General features: G+C 57.4%; 7 protein-coding genes across 7 annotated transcripts; 3 read left to right on the forward strand and 4 right to left on the reverse strand.

Annotated features, from left to right (window-relative positions):
- Positions 1–156: 156 nt before the first annotated feature.
- B0I36DRAFT_309533 (histidine phosphatase superfamily) lies at positions 157–2269 on the reverse strand. The gene is made up of 2 exons (XM_046152142.1): positions 1581–2269; positions 157–1500 (listed from the first exon to the last, which is right to left on the reverse strand). The coding sequence occupies exons 1-2, from the start codon at positions 2099–2101 to the stop codon at positions 231–233; spliced, it is 1791 nt and encodes a 596-aa protein (XP_046017928.1). The 5' UTR covers positions 2102–2269; the 3' UTR covers positions 157–230.
- A 1620-nt stretch (positions 2270–3889) lies between these two features.
- B0I36DRAFT_3048 (uncharacterized protein) lies at positions 3890–5632 on the forward strand. Its single transcript, XM_046152045.1, has one exon. It carries the CDS (start codon positions 4052–4054, stop codon positions 5582–5584), a length of 1533 nt encoding a protein of 510 aa, XP_046017929.1. The 5' UTR covers positions 3890–4051; the 3' UTR covers positions 5585–5632.
- Positions 5633–5773: 141 nt separating this feature from the next.
- Positions 5774–6955, reverse strand: B0I36DRAFT_370832 (P-loop containing nucleoside triphosphate hydrolase protein; the record flags this gene model as incomplete). The annotated part of the gene is made up of 1 exon (XM_046159953.1): positions 5774–6955. The coding sequence occupies one exon, from the start codon at positions 6953–6955 to the stop codon at positions 5774–5776; it is 1182 nt and encodes a 393-aa protein (XP_046017930.1).
- A 1598-nt stretch (positions 6956–8553) lies between these two features.
- Positions 8554–10039, forward strand: B0I36DRAFT_3058 (uncharacterized protein). The gene has a single exon (XM_046152048.1). The coding sequence runs from the start codon at positions 8665–8667 to the stop codon at positions 9865–9867; it is 1203 nt and encodes a 400-aa protein (XP_046017931.1). The 5' UTR covers positions 8554–8664; the 3' UTR covers positions 9868–10039.
- Positions 10040–10372: 333 nt separating this feature from the next.
- On the reverse strand, positions 10373–12283 carry B0I36DRAFT_390665 (uncharacterized protein; the record flags this gene model as incomplete). The annotated part of the gene is made up of 1 exon (XM_046161402.1): positions 10373–12283. One exon carries the CDS (start codon positions 12281–12283, stop codon positions 10373–10375), a length of 1911 nt encoding a protein of 636 aa, XP_046017932.1.
- A 1186-nt stretch (positions 12284–13469) lies between these two features.
- B0I36DRAFT_3067 (uncharacterized protein) lies at positions 13470–16177 on the forward strand. The gene is made up of 2 exons (XM_046152051.1): positions 13470–13720; positions 13779–16177. Exons 1-2 carry the CDS (start codon positions 13528–13530, stop codon positions 15956–15958), a joined length of 2373 nt encoding a protein of 790 aa, XP_046017933.1. The 5' UTR covers positions 13470–13527; the 3' UTR covers positions 15959–16177.
- A 39-nt stretch (positions 16178–16216) lies between these two features.
- B0I36DRAFT_378979 (xyloglucan-specific endo-beta-1,4-glucanase A) lies at positions 16217–17303 on the reverse strand (the record flags this gene model as incomplete). The annotated part of the gene is made up of 2 exons (XM_046160744.1): positions 16741–17303; positions 16217–16625 (listed from the first exon to the last, which is right to left on the reverse strand). Exons 1-2 carry the CDS (start codon positions 17103–17105, stop codon positions 16217–16219), a joined length of 774 nt encoding a protein of 257 aa, XP_046017934.1. The 5' UTR covers positions 17106–17303.
- Positions 17304–17907: the final 604 nt, after the last annotated feature.

Raw genomic sequence — 17907 nt, forward strand, 5'->3', positions numbered from 1 at the left:
TAAGTTCAAACGCAACCAGCCAAGCATCCATCTGCCTGCAGGTTTGCAGCTGTCCAATGGCACGCACGCACCTATGGACACCACGAGGAAGGAACATTGAAGGAAGGCACGGCTGCACATGCACGAGTGACAGCAATAAAAACCACAATCAGACGACTTGCCTCTATCGTGGCCTGGCAGGACCGAATCGTCTCTCGAATTCTGTCTAACCCTCTTCTTCCGCAGGAACTTCAAACACCCTCGGCTGGCCGCACCGGCGACACACCTAGCACACTGTCCGCATCGCCGTCCCTGCGCCGCACAAACGAAGCGCCGAACACGTCTTGGCCAGCTCGATCCACTGGCGTCACTGGTGATACAGCCTCATCGAGGCGCGTCGTCGCAGCCCTGGCGGCGCCTCCCTTACCCAGCTCCCAGCTACCCGTCCGAGCATGGGCCGTCCCGTTCTTGGCCAGCGAGACGTCCTGGTCGTCTTCGAGCCTGGCATTTCCTTTGTATCCTCCTGATGCCTTGCCTCCCACAATCGAATCAGTGTTCCGCCGGACACGAAACCCTCCAAATATGGCGGCAGCAGCCCCTGCCAGTAGGAGGACGCCGATGCTGCAGGCCGCACCAACAAGGCCAGCTGCGGTCGGCGAAAGCGGTCCTCCTCTGTTGCCTCCAGTTTCCAAGCTGGGCAGGTTACTTGCACCTGCACCTGCACCGCCACCTATGGCATTGATGCCTGTGCAGAACAGGGTAATGGCCGAACACATGCTGCACCATTGGCTCAAATCCTTGACGGCAAATTGCGACACGGCAGCCGAGAAGTCCGCGAAGGACAAGTCTGGACCATATCCTGTCATGCCGAATAGGGGATACTCGAGCAGGGCAGCGCCATCGCTCGTGCCGTTGCGGTACAGGAAGCGAACGCGAAGATCGTCCTCGCTCGAAACCTGAGTGTTGTTGACTTGGCTGACCGAGTAAAGCTCGAAAACCATGATTGCACCTGGATCGGGGATTCTTGTGAACAAACGGTCGGGCTGCGACCCAGCCAGTTCCAGGAGTGCGAAGAGCGCCAAGAATGGCTCAAACGAGCCAAACGTCAGCGTCAGCTTGTCGCTGTAGCCTCCCGACTGGATAAAGGAAGAGAACCGCGACACGATCTGCGCAGCAAGAGTGCGGCCCGCAATGGGGCTGATGTTGCCGTCTGGCTGAGACGGCGATGCCGTCAGGTTGGCGTTGATGTCGAACTGCTGCACGTCTGCGAGCTGCCGAAGCAATGCGAGCTTCGCTCCGGAGAGCATTGAGCGAACCGTCTCATTGTGGTTGTACTGATACGCAGCATATTCCCAGAGGTTAAAAGCGTAGTTGGAGTTGATCATTGATTCTGGGAAAGCACCCGGGAAGACCTCGTCAAAAATGGATTGGTACATCGCCTGTGTTTGATTGTAGATAAAGTCATCATTCGTCTCGCTTTCTGCTGTCACGTAGTTCGAACACGCAACTTCTCCCTGGAGCCTGCGCATGCCGCATTCGAATCAGCATCTCATTTCGCGCTGACCCGCGCGATTCTCGTCATCAACATCATTTCGACTTACCAGATTGAGCTCGGATCGAGAATCGACAGGGTGCGGATGTTGGGGTACTGATACCCGTCGAGCGGGAAGACGACCAATGTGCCATTGGCCAAGTAGCTCGAATTGGCGACACCATTGCCCTGCGCAAAGACCTGCGTGACCGGAGGGTACAAGCCTTGCGTGAATGCGAGAGCACTGCCAAAGACCCAGTCATCCGTGCTGGTAGAGACTGATAGCTGGCTGGTGAAGAGTGCCTTGTCGTCAATGTTGGAAATAGGATGGCTGGCCGAGCCATCGGTGCCGTTGCCTGACGATCCGGAGAGATAGCGCGATTTCAAAAAGCTGCCCTGAGAGTAGAGCTGTTGCGCCCCGAGGGAGGTCAGGCTGGGCTGCGAGTCGGGCCCTGGTGGCGTGCGCTCGCCGTGCAATGCATACACAAATGAAGACAAGACTTTCTCAGTACTGCCGCCAGAATTCGACTGGGCAGCTGTGCCCGAGGGCAGAATCAGCGCCGCCACTGCGCCGAGGATGAAAGCGTGCATTGTGCCAGCTTCTTCACTTGGTGATGTGCTGCTCACACGGAGTCAAGCAGTTCATGGGGGAATGACAAATTTAAACTCTGAGGCGGTGAAAGACGAAGTACAATTGGGATAAAGGGACAGAAGAGCCCGGCTTTCCAGAACCGGCCATCCTAGACATCTTGTACGCCATCATATACGCCGCTTCGACAGAGGCTCCTGGGGGGTCGGGCACACTATTGGAACCTTGTCAGATGCAGCTAAGTGACTGACGTACGTACGGCCATGCTGACTCCGAGCACTTCTCGGGTCTGGGAAGCCGTTCAGCCTTGGCTTCACCGTTGAATGTGCAATACTGCCACGGGCTCTCGCTGCACCTTCTATCGCGAATGCTCCCACCTGACCACATGTGGCCAGCTTGGCTTGCCTAGCACGCCGCTGGGGGCCATGGGAAAAGCTGTGAGCCTTGTGCGGGCAGGGCCGCCATTCGCTGGTGAGCACCGGCATGTTGCTCCCCCTGTCTGACGGCGTCATTCAAACCACTTGACATCGCCATAGGCAAAGGCAAGCACGAGATAAGAGCTACGGCCGTCAATGCCTTACCTGGGTCTGCCCAAGTAAGAAAGGCCAATCTGGTGCGGGGAAAGCAGTTCGAGATGGCATGGATCTCCAGCAACAACCCATGCTAATGCGTCCCCTGCTAGTGCTGGCTAGGACGGATGCGGCCCCAGAGTGGCCAATCAACGTCCGCTGTCATCCTGCGGGACTATGGTGTCACCCTGTCATGGACCTGCACCCGTTCTAAGCTCAGCGATAGCTGAAGTCGGGTGGCTGGGAGCAGCGTCGTTGTACTTGGAGGGGTTGATTGAGTCAACTTCACCGTGCGATACGTGCCCAGTCGCTGGGAATTGCGTGCTTGGGAACTCGAGAGACTGGCTACTTATCCGTGCACATACGAGTCGTCACAATCGAGCATGCATCTTCATTCCGTGCCCAGACGTTGCTGGAAGCCCAACGATTGTTGGCGTTCAGATGCTATCTCTGGTTATGCCATATTATGCAACATTGCGCTAAGTTGGTATTATACCTAGGTCCCCCGCGGTGATAATGAGGTCGCTGATCAATGGCCACCCTCCAACTGAAGAGACCCCACACCCTGTGTGGTGTATTCTGTTCACAACCCCTCCCGCTCCGAGAGACTAGGTTGGGAATTTGGTGCAGGCATGTTCCGATTCCTGAATTCCACGCCTTAATCAACTATTGTGAGGTAGATATCTCTATCTCCTCCCCTGGGGGGCTTGAGATGTACCAGCGTAGATCTCACCAGGCGGCCAGGAACGACATTCAAAAAGTGGGGCACCTGGCGGGCCAAACAGCCTGTGAGTGTCACAAGAGAGGAGCGTGGCACTTCTCTGCTGAACATGACATTGTGAGAGTAGACCATAAAATACCTTCATCTTGACCAAATACATGAGAGAACACGCTTTGAGCACTCCCGATTTTCTTTTCTCCCAGACACACGACCCTCATCCAGCCCAAGCCGCTTATCGCATTGCTGGAGGTATGAGAGGCGTCTCCAGTCACAACAGAAATCGACGAACGGAAGATGAAAGAGAATGATCTGCAGAGAAGAATAACCAAGATGGCTTGGCTGAGTTGCAAGGCAGAATTCGCAGAAGGCATGAATGTTATATCATTTTCACGGCATGGCTGGTCTTGCCTCGAACTGCATCTGCCCAGCGGTGATGCTTAAAGTGGGGCGGCTTCACCGAGCCGGGCATGCACGACACGGGGGATGAACCTGCCGACTTCAAGATTTGCACAGGAAACAATCACGTAGGGTCAGCAGGACGCGTGATGCACCGGCGACTTGCCATCTGATACACCTGGAAGTAGATACCACGCCATCGGCAGACACCCGTCGTGGCTCCCCAAAAACAGGGCAGTCCTTCCCGCCCCTCAACCTCTTTCCCCATGGACGATCCGCCTGGCCAGCACGACAACACTGTGACCAAGCCGAGCATCTGTATCCCCGACATCCTCTACATCATCTGCTCGCTGCTCGATGTCAAGGACATCCGCCGCTTCCGGGTATGCTGCCACGCCTTTGCGGCGGCCGCGGCGCCGTTTGTCCACCGGCGACTCGTCATCTACCCGCACAAGCGCGACCTGGCCATGCTGAAGCAGCTCTCGCTCGACCCCGTGGTGGCCCCCAATGTGCGCACCCTCGTCTGGATCGGGCACGTCCTGCCCCGGCCCAAGCTCGACTTGGACACCTTCTCGAGGCAGTTTGAAGGGGCACGCGCCATGAAGCGCATGGTCAACGACCTGCGCGCCAGGCACGGCATCGCCAGCAGCGCCGTCCTCCAGCCCTTCCAGAACGGACAGTCCCTCGTGGCCCTGACCCCCACGGGCCGCACGCCCGCCGAGACCGCCGCGCTCCAGCTCGACGACGTCAAGACCATGTACCGCGAGTACACGGAAACCCTGGTTGAGCAGGACTTCATGTTTGCGCACGACCTCGACACGGCGGCGCTGGGCGAGGCGGTCAGGCGGTTCACCTCGCTGCGCGAGTTCACGTTCTCGTCGTACTGGGAGTTCGCCACGCAAGGGGCCAGGACGCCATTTGATAAGTGCCTGGTGTTTCCTGGTCCCACGCCGTCACCAAGAGGGACGCGTGAGACGGTGGCGTTTCTGGAGGCTTTGGCGGCAGTGAGGAGTAACAACCCGTCCGCTGTCAAGCTCGAGTCGTTGACCTTGGGCTTGTTGAGCTGGCGGTTCTTTGAGGAGGAAAAGGCGGTGCTGGGCCGTGCACTCGAGACGTGTAGAGATCTAACAACATTCCGGATTTGCATCGACACTGGCATGAAGGAGCCAGGGAACCTCGCGGGCCGTGATCATGATGACGACGACGACGACTTGGACGAGGTCAATCTGGATCCGCTGGGTCTTGGACACAGGCACCAGCCCGACGACCACGACGGCTTTGGCACAGAGGTGCTCGAGTGCGCACGGGTGATGTCGACAGGGATGCTGCGCAACTTTTTGATATGCCTGGAGAACCTCGAGAACCTGCAAGTCTCATTCCTATACAACTCGGTGAATCTGGATTTCCCTGCACGGCTGGACGACGTGATTCAGCCAAAGCACAGATGGGAGTACCTAACCACGCTAAAGCTCGAGAACATCTCGACCGAGCGGCAGGAGCTGCTGGCCGTGCTCAAGCGGCACAAGGACACACTCGAGGCTCTGTCACTGCACAACATTGCGCTCCGCAACACGTCGTGGCTTGTGCTGCTGCCGCAGATCCGCAAGACGTTGACGGGTTTGGTGAGCGCAAGCATGGACGGTGAGCTTTTTGGCTGGGACGAGCGCTACGATATGGAGGAGTACTGGAACCTGGGCCGCGACGGCTACGGGGCGGAGCTTCGGTTCGATCTAAATAGATATCTCAAGAGCCAGGTCATCAAGACGTGCCCACTATCTCGGGATAACAACGAAGCTTGACGACAACATATACACAGAAGACAAAATAGAACAATGAGACAGAAACCGGCAAATGTCCGCCAGGACGTGAAATAAGAGCGCCGTGGTGTGCAAAAGTGTTCATGATCTCGTTATTAATATGTTTGACCCGTCTATCAGCATGCCTTTTTTTCGAGACCTTGTTACAGTCAATGCTTCCAGTCTCGACTCTCAGCCCATCAGCTCGCAGCCCTCCCGCACGACACCCACCACGGCACCTGTCTGAATGGCCTCACTGGCGCCACCCGACACCCTGTACTCAATCTCCGCCAGGCCATCCAGCCACCGTATCATGGCCTCGGGTTTCACCTCCATCGTGACGAGCTGCTCCGACAGCGCGGTGATGATGTCCGCCAGCGCCAGGCCGTTCTGCACCTTGAGCGTGTTGATTGTGGACAAGCACGACGTGACGTCGCTGGTGGTCAGGAGCGTGTCGACAATCTTGACGATGGCCTCGGGCGGCGGGGCCGCGATGCAGTTGTAGATGGTCTCCTCGGTGATGGTGTCGCGCACGACATCCTTCTCGGGGACCTTGGGCTCGCCGCGGACCTGCAGGGGCGCGCTGGACGCGTGGCACGCCTGGAGGACGTTGAGCGCGCGGCGCATGTCGCCCTTGCTCAGCTTGACGAGGGAGTCGGTCGCGTCGGCCGCGATCTTGACGTTCTCCTCGACAATCACCTTCTCCACGATGACGCGGATGTCGGCCTCCTTGAGCGGGCTGAAGCGGAAGCGCGTGCAGCGCGAGAGCAGCGCGGGGGAGAGCTTGTGCGTGTAGTTTGCAATGACGCAGAAGCGCGTGTTGGCCGTGTACTTTTCCATGATGCGGCGCAGGGCCATCTGCGCCGTGTTGGTCATCGCGTCGGCCTCGTCCAGGATGATGAGCTTGAAACCGGCCACGCCGCCGCCGCCGCCCGCGCGAGACGGCCCGCCGCCCATGGTGAAGATCTGTTTCGTCGAGGCAAAGGTCTTGATCTGCTCGCGCACGACGTCGATGCCGCGGTCGTCGGAGGCGTTGAGCTCGAGGACCATCTGCCGCATGTTCTCGGCGCCGTATATCCGCCGGGCGAGGGCGAGGATGGTGGACGTCTTGCCGGTGCCGGGGGGGCCATATAGGAGGAGATGGGGCAGGCGGTTCGAGTCGACAAACTTGTTGATGGTGGCGAGTATGTCGTGGTGGCCGGAGACATCTGCCAGGGAGACGGGGCGGTACTTTTCAACCCAGGGCAGGGTGTCCTCTGCTTCGACGGGCAGGTTGGCGGCGCTGCGCTTGCCCTTGGCCGTGTTATCGGAAGAGAAGGTGATGTCCTTGGACGGGGGGACGTCGACGTCCATCTCGTCCTCGTAGTCGGACATGGCGAAGTCTGGGCGTGTTGGGGGAGTGCCGGATTGTGATATTGCAGATGCAAAGGGGATTTGAAAAGACTGCTTATCTCGAGTCGTCTAGTGGTGAGGTTGTAGTGTCGTGCTGCTACTTGCCGCCTGCTGATCTGGTCGGCCTCTAAGGTCTGTGAAAATGGTTCATGAGGTTGAGCTCGACGCGTAAAGTGGTTCTGGCAAGCGCGTCGCGGGGATTGAGCGGCCCCACTTCTCGTCCAGCTAGCCTGGTCGGTGCGGTGGTCGCTGCCAGTGGGCCATTTCTCCCACCAGCTTGCGATAACGTTGGAGTGAGCAGAACGAACGAGTGGCCCCCGCACCGGGCATCCGCCTCACTGTCCCAGACTCCAGCCTCGAAAGACAGCGATCACGAGACCAGCGACAGCGGCATGTCAGAGTCGTTTCCCGTTTGTCGCGCTAATCCATATCGACCTGCATGCATGAAAAAGAGTCGTCTGCTCTCGTCCACCCAGGGCTCTTGTCACTCCATCGAGATGGTTGGGTCCAGCCAGTGCTCGCAGGCCCTAGCTTTCGGAGCCCATCGTCATTCAGCATGAGCGGTGCAGGCCACGCCAGTTCGCGACTCCGGAGCAAAGTAGCGGCCGCACTGCCTAGTTCGGCTCTAGCTGTGCGAGCCAGACCCTCCACGTTGCAGTACATAAGAGCAGCATGTAAAGCAGTAAGTGGTTGCGTTATCGTGCTACGTGCTACTGGAGGAGCTGGTGGCTCCAGACCCACGATGCTGCAGCGCGCTGCCGGCTGACGTCACTGGCGTGGGAGGAGCCGATCCCAGGATCCAGTCGATGCAGGGTCTGGCTTCCCTGTCTACGATCAAATCCCCCTCCTCCTGCCATAGGCAGCCAGCCATCTGCCCAAGTCCGCAAATGTCCGATGCAGAGCTCGTGTGTCCCCAGGTGTCAGAGTTGCGGTCAGCGCAGTTCGACCATGCACCCATTGCGTCAGGGAACATCCCAGAACCCGGAGAGTCAGCCGAGCCGTTCCTTGGGCGGCAAGTCCCACTTCGGGCGCTGTCCTGACTTGTCAGTCTTGCCGTTGCAGAGTGCCTCTGTCTCACTCTGTGCAGTCCGGCCGTTGGTCCCTTCACACATATCACATCGTGCTGGACCGACCAACTGAGCAATCAACTCTCGCGGATCAAGTCGCTCAAGTGGTGACACGCGACCATCAGAGGCTCTGGACAGTACTGTAAGCGAGAAGCCTCAACCAACCCCCCAGCAGCTGTCCCCCCACCATCGTCGTCATCGTCATCAGTTGCCGGCGTTCAAACCCCTCAGCCAATCTCAATGAGCTCCCACTTCTCCCGCACCCCGTGCCACAAGGGACATTGTCTTCCGCTCCTGCCCACAACTCTAAAGCACCCCGGGTCCCAGTCCCCCGTCATCTGGCGTCTCTTGGCGTCCCTCTTGGCTCTAGCTTGGTGTTTACCCTTCCCTCCTAGGCCCATATCAAGCACATTCCCCTGACGCGAGGCGGTCTGATTTCCGTTCTCCACATCACTCACACTCGAGGAACCACAGCCAGCCAGCAAGCAACTGCCGCCCGCTTGGTTATCTCAGCACTTATCCGCTCGTGATCGAGCATCCCGCTGCTCCCCATCTTCATCCTCTCAAGACTGCCACTCATCAAACCACCCACAGCAGCCTCGACGCTGCCACCAAGTGCCCAAGATGAACTACTCTAACATGATTGAGGAGAAGAACCTCAAAAAGACCTTCATCATCGCCACCCTGTGCTCCACACTCGTCGGCACGTTCTCGTCGTCCATGGGCTTATGGGATCGGGTGCAGGACAAACGCAAGCAGAGGAAGCGGGACTTCAAACAAGACGACGAGATCAACAAGCTCAAGGAGCAGATTGAGCAGGCAGAGAACAGATACCAGGAGAGCCAGAAGCAGCCGCAAGCCAAGGATGATGTCGGGGCTTCACTCGCAAGGTCCGGAGCCATGATCCGCCGCGAGTTCGACGAAGGTTACGACCAGTTTGGCCGTCGCTTCGCCATAGGAGACGCCATCACCGAGAACAGGCTCCAGGCACAGGTCATTGCCCTGCAGCAGACAGTCATCAACGTGCTCCAGGATGCCCTCTTGACTGGTCGGCCTTTGTCTCAAGCAGACATGAAGCAGCTCGTGGCCGCTTCCAACGCTGCGCGAGACGGATCTCTGGACGCACTAAGAGAGCAGAAGGAGCGGCAGATGCTTGCCCTCGAGGCGCCGCCACAGAAAGCCCTTCCCTCGGCCAAAGCATCTTCCAGGGCGTCATCCTCAGAGCGGTCATACGCTCCTCCGAAACGTGCGTCCACACTGGTCGACACAGATCCGCTGTACTGTCGCTACAGCCTTGACATTCAGTACATCAAGAAGAAGCCGCTGGCCGCTTCGTTTGCTCCGGGAGGCGCATGCCGATGCCCAGACTGCGGGCTTCGCGTCGACGTCGAGTCAGATGACTTCTGGGAGATTAACAAGCGGACTCCAGTATTGGTGTCTGATAGTCATGGCTATGACAAAGAGGTCATTGAGGAACGGTCATTCCACTTGGGCCAGCGGTTTATCGTGAAGTGCCACACGCCAGACGGCGAGTATGCCTGCGTCTTGTGTTCAAGACATCGCGACGCGGACGCCATCTGTCCCACAGTCGAGACACTCGTCAACCACGTCGGAAAATACCACACCGTGGCCGAGCTCGAGCGGGACCCGGACTTGTTTCTCGAGCCTCCGCGTCCGCAGATGTTGTCTCTTCCACCTCCCCCTGTTGCACCTGTTGCTCCGTCACCGCCGTTGTCCGTGCGCGCTGATAGAGACGAGGTGGCTTCGCTGATGGACGCTATCGAGGCACGCGATCGACGCATGTCTCTGCCGGCAAAATACCGATAGGCGATTCTGTCAGCGGTCTGCTCCTCTCGAAAAAATATCCTAGCCAACGACGTTCATGCCGTCCATGAAATGTCGACGATCTATATTCATGTACTCTGCCCAACAGAGATCTCCGCATTTTCTAAGTATACATAGCGTAGGCGCCAATTCCACTTATACATCTTGTCAGACACTCTGCTTCTGCTCTTGGTTTGTCTTTCCTGGCAAGTGCTTTTGTTTCTTGCATACAAGTCATTGTTGCATCATGATTTTAGTTCCCAGCGAAGACTTCTCGAGCTCGTCGCACCTGAGACTGGACAACAAAGCATCGCTTCGCCAAACTGAAGTCTGCTTCGTGGGAAAGGAAGTGAGACCAGCTCACATCCATCAAGATTTCCGCCAATCACTCTGCATCGTCACCCGTCGCTTTTCCTTCATTGTGCCAAATCGTTCTTCACCAGCGCCACAAATATACCCCCGTGATCTGGCGACTTCATCCCTCCAGATAATACCGGGCACCAACCTTTCAATCGGCCGTCTTGTTTTCCCAGTCCGCCTTGTGCTTTCTCTGAACGCCGCGATCAGGATTGTGATACACATCCTTGTCGATGCGCTGCTGGTGCCACTGCTTTTCTGCGGCGGCGCTTCTGTCGTGCCGTTTGCATTGGCCTGGATATCTGCAGTCGGCCCAGCAGTCGGGCTCAAATCTCTTGCTCCAGTCCTGTGTAGGCGGGCGGGGGCCCGGGCTCGACCCGTGCTGGCTTTTCCCCTGTGCCGGCTGTTCTCTATCTTGTTGCTGTGCGGTTGTATCGGTGCCCGACGCGAAATCCCCGGTGTCGGCGATTTGTCCATCGTAATCATCGCAAGCAGTTGCAATAACCTGGCTGCGGTCGTTGACGAAATCTGCCTGCTCTCGTCCTCCTGCTCCCATCTCCTCCCCTTGTTCCCGCCTGCGCTCTTGCTCTTCCATCGTCGTCGTCGTCGTCGTCGTCGTCGTTGTCATCATCATCAGCGAATTCGTGTAAGCCTCGTTCGCCTTCATCCACGCCTCCTGCTCATCCTGCTCTGCCTGCATGTCCCGCGCCAGGCGCCTGAGCTTGACCTCGCGCCGCCACTCGCCCCACTCGTTCCACGCGGTGTAGTCAAAGTGCTCTTGGCACGACTGCGTCTGGCTGCGCTTGCGCTTGTGATGGGCTTGTATTTCATACGCCGTGGGGGCACCGGCCTTCTGTCGGTGTGGCGGAGGAGTTGTGGGTGAGGGAGGGGGACTTGTTGGTGATGAAGAAGGGGGAGGAGGAGGGATCGGTGGGCATGCGCGTGGTGGTGGTAGACCTTCACTTGATGATTTTGTCTCTGCTGCCGCTGGTTGAGACTGCTGTGGTTGCAGTGACAGAGCTGGTTCCGACATGGACGATGTCGTCGTGGTGGCGATGCTTGCGATCTCGGACAGCGGGGATGGCTCGTCGGCGTGGTTGTTCGCCTTGGTCACACCCTGAGCAGTTCCGATGGCGTCGTGACCATCGTCTTGGCTGGCAGACCCAGAGCTACTCTCGGCTTCTGATGATGACAGTGGCTCGCTGCTCGTTGATGCCTCGGCTGCATCAGTGCCAGATCCGCAGTCCTTGCTGCGCTCACTGCGAACCTTGACCTTGTGTCTCCGCCTCTCGCCCATCTCTCCCTCTGCCGTGACAAGCTTCTCTTGCGTTTGCCCTTGTCCTTGCCTTTGCATTTGCATGTGCTCCCCAGCAGCGTCTTGTTCTCCTTTTCCCCAGCGCGACTTCATGTACCTCTCCCTTGCCCTCTTGCGGTGCTCGCTGGCCGAAAGCCGCTCCGTGTTTCGCGAGATCCTGAGGCAGCGCCTATGTCCGCACTCGAGGCACTGTCTTGCGGCGACCAGCTGGCGGTGCTTACAGTGGTGGCACTGCCATTTCCAGATGCCCGGAACCTGTGCCGGGGGAGGCGGTAGTAGTAGTGGCGGTGGTGCTGGTGGTGCTGGTGGTACTGGTGGTGCTGGTGGTGCTGGTGGTGCTGGTGGTGCTGGTGGTGCTGGTGGTGCTGGTGGTGGTGACGAGCAGCGAGAGGGTGGTGACGAGGAGGCCATTGTTGATGAGCCCGGAGGAGTGATCTCTGCTGTTGGCAGGGAGTCGTCGTCGTTTTCGTCGTCGAGGTCGCTGAACGGCAAGGGGATCTGGATGAAGAGATGCTCCGAAATGGTGAAGTTGTGGTTGTTGTTGTTGGGGCCTAGAGCAGCTGCGGCTTCAAGATTTTCGAATGTAAGTGGCATAAGACCATTGTCTTCCCCAAGTGAGTGAGACGAATTGCGTTGCGGGTTTTGAGAGATTCTGTCTTGGAGTGTCTCTGGAGGATCTCGGAGTCCAGTAAGGTGAGTGGCCGCTGTCCTTCCTTCGGACTTGCTGTGAGGTGGTGGTGAGGCCATGATGGCAATGTCGTCTTGGCGACGTTGACTTCGTATAATGCTTTCCTCGAGACGTAGCACTTCAGAATTCTGACACAGTGGTATTCCTGGTTTGTCGAATGCAGTCTAGTATTCTGTATCATCTCAAGTGACAGTGGTGTCCGCAGTGGGGAAGCCTCTGCGTTTTGACGGAAGCGAGTGTCGACCAATATGTGTCGATACACAAGCGCTCTGCAGTTCCGCGATCCAGGGTGCGATATAAAGAATGACTCCTGTCCGTTTAGAGTCGATTATCGTGCAAATGTTTGTCCCGCAAACACTGCTTCAATGTTCGGTTGGGAGATAGTTCGCGGCTGTGACGATGGGGTTTGTCGTTGCCAGTCACGTCCGGAGAAATGTACACCTACGGCCCACGCTTTCAAGTCTCGCTGTGAGCGTTGCTGCTGAGAGTGGACAAGCGCGGTATCAAACAATGCATCGAGGACGCCATTGAGGCTCGTGGTTTGCAGTCGACAATCCTCTCTCTCATTTTCACACTGCAGTAGGCCTCATTCTCACTGTCTACAGCGCATGGCCATATTCACGCTGCACAACGGACATCAATGTATTCCCCGGCGACGTTTTGAGCATTCACGTAGAAACGTTGAAACCCGCCTTCGGCCGAATGCAGACACCAACATTGCATCGTGAGCAGAAAATTGAGCACTAGCCCTCGCAAACGCACACTTCAAACCTCCAGCACATCAGCGACCTGGTGCAAGATAGCAAACCACCCAAGCTCAACTCGAGGCGAACAGAATGGCCAAGAAGCCAACGAGTCTATGCTGGTAGAGTGGTCTCGTCTTCTCGAATGATGTGACCTATTTTGGGGTCTTAGCATTCTGTCCAACAATGCGGGAGTCTGGGGAAGAACCCCCATGCAGCCACGTGCGTGGAGTGCCGGCTTAGCCGCGTGCTGGCAGTGGTTGGTGCGGAGATGGTGGCCTGCCAAGCGGCTGCTGCGGTTGTGGCGAAGCGCTGTCACTCACTGCCAGAAGACCCCGTCGAGCGAATGACATCAACCACCCGCACCCACGCCTCAGTGGTTGTTGCATTCTTGCACTTTGGCTGCTGCAATCGACTGAGCAGTCCGCAGTCACAAGCAAGCCTTGCTTTCCTCTTCTTGTCTCGACGCGCCCTCCTCCACCATGTCTTCTCCTCGCGACTCCAGCGACACAATATTCCCCGGCCGAGTTTGCTGATCGTAGCCATATGATACTCCCGTCATGGCAGACCTCCCCTCGTACGAAGAAGCCACTGCAGAGACGGACTGGCTGGGCCTTGCCGCCTCATATCTGCCAACTCCAAGCCTGCCTGCGTGCTGCCTCGTCAATCGTCGCTTCTACAGCCTCTTTGCCCCGCGGCTCTGGCAAGACCCCCTCTCCGCCATCCGTCAGCTCGGGCTCGACCCTAACGATGGTGAGCAAGAACCGCCTCCCCTGTGTCACCAACGGGGCCACCTTACTGACAGTTACAGATCTCGCCTGGTATCGTCGCTTCATTCACAAACATGTGCCCAGGACTAGGCCAGAGACGCGCAGTCTCGTGCGCTCCTTGGACTTCCGCTTCTTTGCCCTTCGTGCTTCTGGCCTCTACTCAACCGAGGCCAGTGAGCGGGCCATCTCAGAGAGCTTCAGGCAACTGCCACAGCTGTTCCCAAATCTCGTCTGCCTCCTGATCGATGGCCACCCGGAGCTCGATCCGGCCCACTTGGCCTTGCAACAAGCTCACAACGACACCGTCTATCCCCTGCAGCTGCTCGACCTCGCCCACTGCCCTCAAGAACTCAGCCAGAAGTTCTTCCGGTCAGACTACTTGTCAAGCCTCGTCTACCTCGACGTTTCTCATGTGCCCGGCTCAATGCGCTCTGCCCTGCTATCTTCTCTGAACCCGCGGTGCTTGCCCCAGCTACAAGTGCTCAAGGCTCGTGGCCGCGAAATGGACGACGACACTGCCCGCCTTCTCTTCCAGACCTTTTCGCGGCAACTGTGGAGCCTCGACATCAGCCAGAACAAGCTGACTGACGCCATCATTAACGATCTCGCGGCTCACTGTTTTCCTGCCATGTCCATCCGCTCAGGAGCACACTTTGAGAAGGAGGGCAAGCTCACACGACCCAAGGACGTCGGAACGCTCAGCCATGGCCCATTCGATTTCATCGAGGAGTCTGACTTTAGCATGTCGAACAAGCACCCTGAGCATTATCTTGCAGACGCTCCCATGTATTCGAGGCACCACCAAGACGAGCTGCAGGAGTGGCAGGCGGTCCGATCAAATGGCTTGGACGCCTGTCGAGGTGACGATGCGCAGTCACTAAAGGACGTCATCCTACGTGGAGCTCTGGCTGCTACCACTGGCGATCCCCGCCCCAGCAAATCGGCGGCACGGGAGTCGCTCCCACAGGGCGGGCTGACGCACTTGTACCTGAATGGGAACCGTTTCACAGTGTCTGGAATTGAGAGGCTCATGCGGATTTCTCCCGGCACTATCGAGCACTTTGAGTGCGACTACCCTCTGTGCCTGAGGAACCGTCCAGACGAAGATGACCGTAACAAGGCCAGGACCATGCGCGGATATGGTTATACGAACTCGTTTCACCTTTTTCGACCGGTGTTCTCCTCCAACCTCCGCTCTCTTCGGGTTCATCACTCCTTTGTAACTCGCGTGCCGACGCTTTCCGTAGAAGGCGCGTCCATGGCATCCTCTCTCCGCCTCGCAGAGGCAAAGATTTACGGAACCGTGCAGCGAGCATACCCTAGATCTTTCGTGCCAGACACGAATCCACGGCTCCGGAAACTTATCTTGACAAATATCCCAGCGCGATCTAGCGGGCCCATCATCGATCAGATAATCCGGTTTCTGAGGCTGCTAGCGCAGCAGCAGAGACAAGTCAGAGGCGCCCAGGCTAGCTTACGTGGGAGAGGACCCTCATCTCTCTCAGGCCTACAAGTTCTCGGCCTTGAGGTCGAGCCAGACTTCTCAGAAGACTACTCCTATACAGCATCCAGAAATGATGTCGACTTTGACGCGTTGCTTGATCCCACATCCGACGATGTGGCAGATGACAGCTACTGGGATATCACATCGAGAGGGAATGCTAGCAAGAACACGAGGAAGGAGCAAGTGCAAGCTCAAGCGTCGGCGTCTTTCACAAGAAACTCTTCAACACCATCGTCCTTTGGCAGCTGGGCCACTGGTCGGCTCAAGTCATATCCGTACTCGGAGAATCACGACGAATACGTCACTTGGCAGCCAGAACTCTCAGACTCATGGACTGGGAACATCTTCTCGGTTTCTATCTGGATCGGCAGCGGAGAGCTAGGAACTTACTCTGCCATCAACGAGTACATGTGGAATGTACAAGACGCCCGTCTCCGCACTAGGATTGGACCCGTCACACCGAACCACGTCGCCGCTGGCGTGCCCCCCGGATCGTACATCTTCCTCGATGCGTGGGACGTGATGACCGTGCCCCGCAACATTGAGACGGCCCTCAAGTCTGCGGCCGCGATAGCGGCGCCGCTCAAGGATGTGGTAGCTGCCATCAAGCAGTTCCGGTTAGGTGCCAGGGGGACGGCAGAGCAGTGGGATGGGCGGATCGAACTAGTAAGGGCAAACATCGCCACGCATTATGAGTCTTCTGAATACTGGCGATAGACATGCTTTCCACAGCCACTTCCGGTATGAGGTTTTTAGTTTCCACATAAGTATTCTGCCTTGTGATCATCCCCCTTAAGCTATATACCCACAGTTCTACACTATATACTCATTTGATCTCGGATCTCGCGGTTGTCACGAGCAGCACGTCAGAAGTCCTGCTCTCTCCACAGTGTCTGCGTCTTGCTCCTAGCCATCTCCCCGCAAGTGATAAGTCTACAAGACGTGCTTTTGCCCAGCCACCGCATTGCCGGGCGCCTAGTTCACAGCCGCGCGGTAAGCCGTGGTCCTGAAAACCGCGTTGCTCCCCACAAACGGCTCGGTCCCGGCCCCGAGACTGTTCAGGTACTGGCTCGCCGGCAAGCCCTGGCTGCTCGTGAGGTACCTGACGAAACCGTTGAGGTCGCCGCTAAAGTTGGGCTGCTGCCCGCTGGCCGCGACGAAGCTGAAGACCGTCATCGACCCGTTGGGGCCCTTGAACAGGTTCCACCTGATGCCCGCGATGGTCGGGGTCGCGATGGGGCTGCCCGTGCTGGAGATGGGCCCCGCGCCGCCGAGGGCGGCGAGCCAGATCATGATCTCGTACTGCGGGGTGGAGGAGGCGGACGGGACCGATGAGGTGAACAGGTCGTAGGCGACGTTTGCTACCATGCCGGAGCCGGTGTAGCTGTATTTTTTGCCGAAGGATATCGGGCCCAGGTTAGTGATGCAGCGCAGGATATCGGAAGCTTCCCATGGTCATCGTGTCTAAAGGCAAAGGAACAGGGGGTGAAAATACATACGACCACTGCCAAGTCGACGGAATGCTCTGGATCGCGGACAGCTGCTTGGGCGCGGCGCTCGTGAGCACGGCATTGGCATACGACTTTACGTTGTAGTTGCCGCCCTGCCACGACCAGCTCGTAGACCACTGCAGGTTGCCGCTCGACACGCCCGTCAGGGTCGTGCACTGAGATCCCGAGGTGGCCGCTCCTTTACCCCAGAGGTTGTTGTAGACGGTGTAACCGCCCGTCGCGGCAGAGTCCCAGTCGCCGCAGAAGGTGGTCGCGCGCTTGTCGAGCGTCGTCGGTGTCGGTGTTGCGGTGGCGAGGCTGGGGAGGGTTGTTGTCAGGCCCGCGAGGGCCGTGAGGATGGCGGATGTCTTCATAATTGGGTGGCTTGTGTTTTTTGGACAGATATGGTATAGTGGAAGCTGGGCATGAATTAGTGTGTTGGTTGGAGTTGTCTCGACTTGGTTCTTTTATATCTATGGTCATCCCCCAGTATGAAGAGTTGCGGAGAACATGTTCGCTGCTGGTAAGTGGTGATCTCGGCTCTGATTCCTGGAAATTGAGCTCAAATCCGTCCAGAAGCTTGCCATTTCAGGAAGTCAAACCCCAATCAGACCTTGTCTTTCGCTCTCTCAGTTCTCCGTCGTGCCTGCCACCAGAGGTTGTCCGGCGACGGGAACGCTTGTCCTGCCTGCATGGTCATGCAGCGCAGATCCTCGGCCGGGGGTGTGTTGTGGAGGATGAAGCTCCGGCGTCTACGTCCGGCACGCAAAGTGGAGCGCGTTGTGTGAGTGGCAAGCAGCAGATCCTTCAAAACAGCCCTTGTCCTTGGCAACATGGAGAAGAGTGCAGTCCACTGACACAGGCTAAGAATCATGATAGCACCAGGGATTGTAGGTTTCTCAGTGGTGGAAACACTACTGTCCGATCCTCAATTGCACCTCACCACCCCACGTTGCTGCTGGTTCACATGATACTTATCCGATTCACTAAGCTCATGATGATGGGTAATGTGTCCTTGCTGTATCGCGGAATCCCTGCGATGCTGGCAAGCCGTTGCTCGCTCATGTAACAACTTCCAAAGTCAGTGGTAACATCATCCAGTCGAAAGATTAAACTTGTCTTGTAAATACTTCCTCTACGCTGGGAACGACTTTTATGTTAATCAGGCATAAATTA

Source organism: Microdochium trichocladiopsis (genome assembly GCF_020744255.1).
Source record: "Microdochium trichocladiopsis strain MPI-CAGE-CH-0230 chromosome Unknown B0I36scaffold_1, whole genome shotgun sequence".
Taxonomy (NCBI): Eukaryota; Fungi; Ascomycota; class Sordariomycetes; order Xylariales; family Microdochiaceae; genus Microdochium; species Microdochium trichocladiopsis.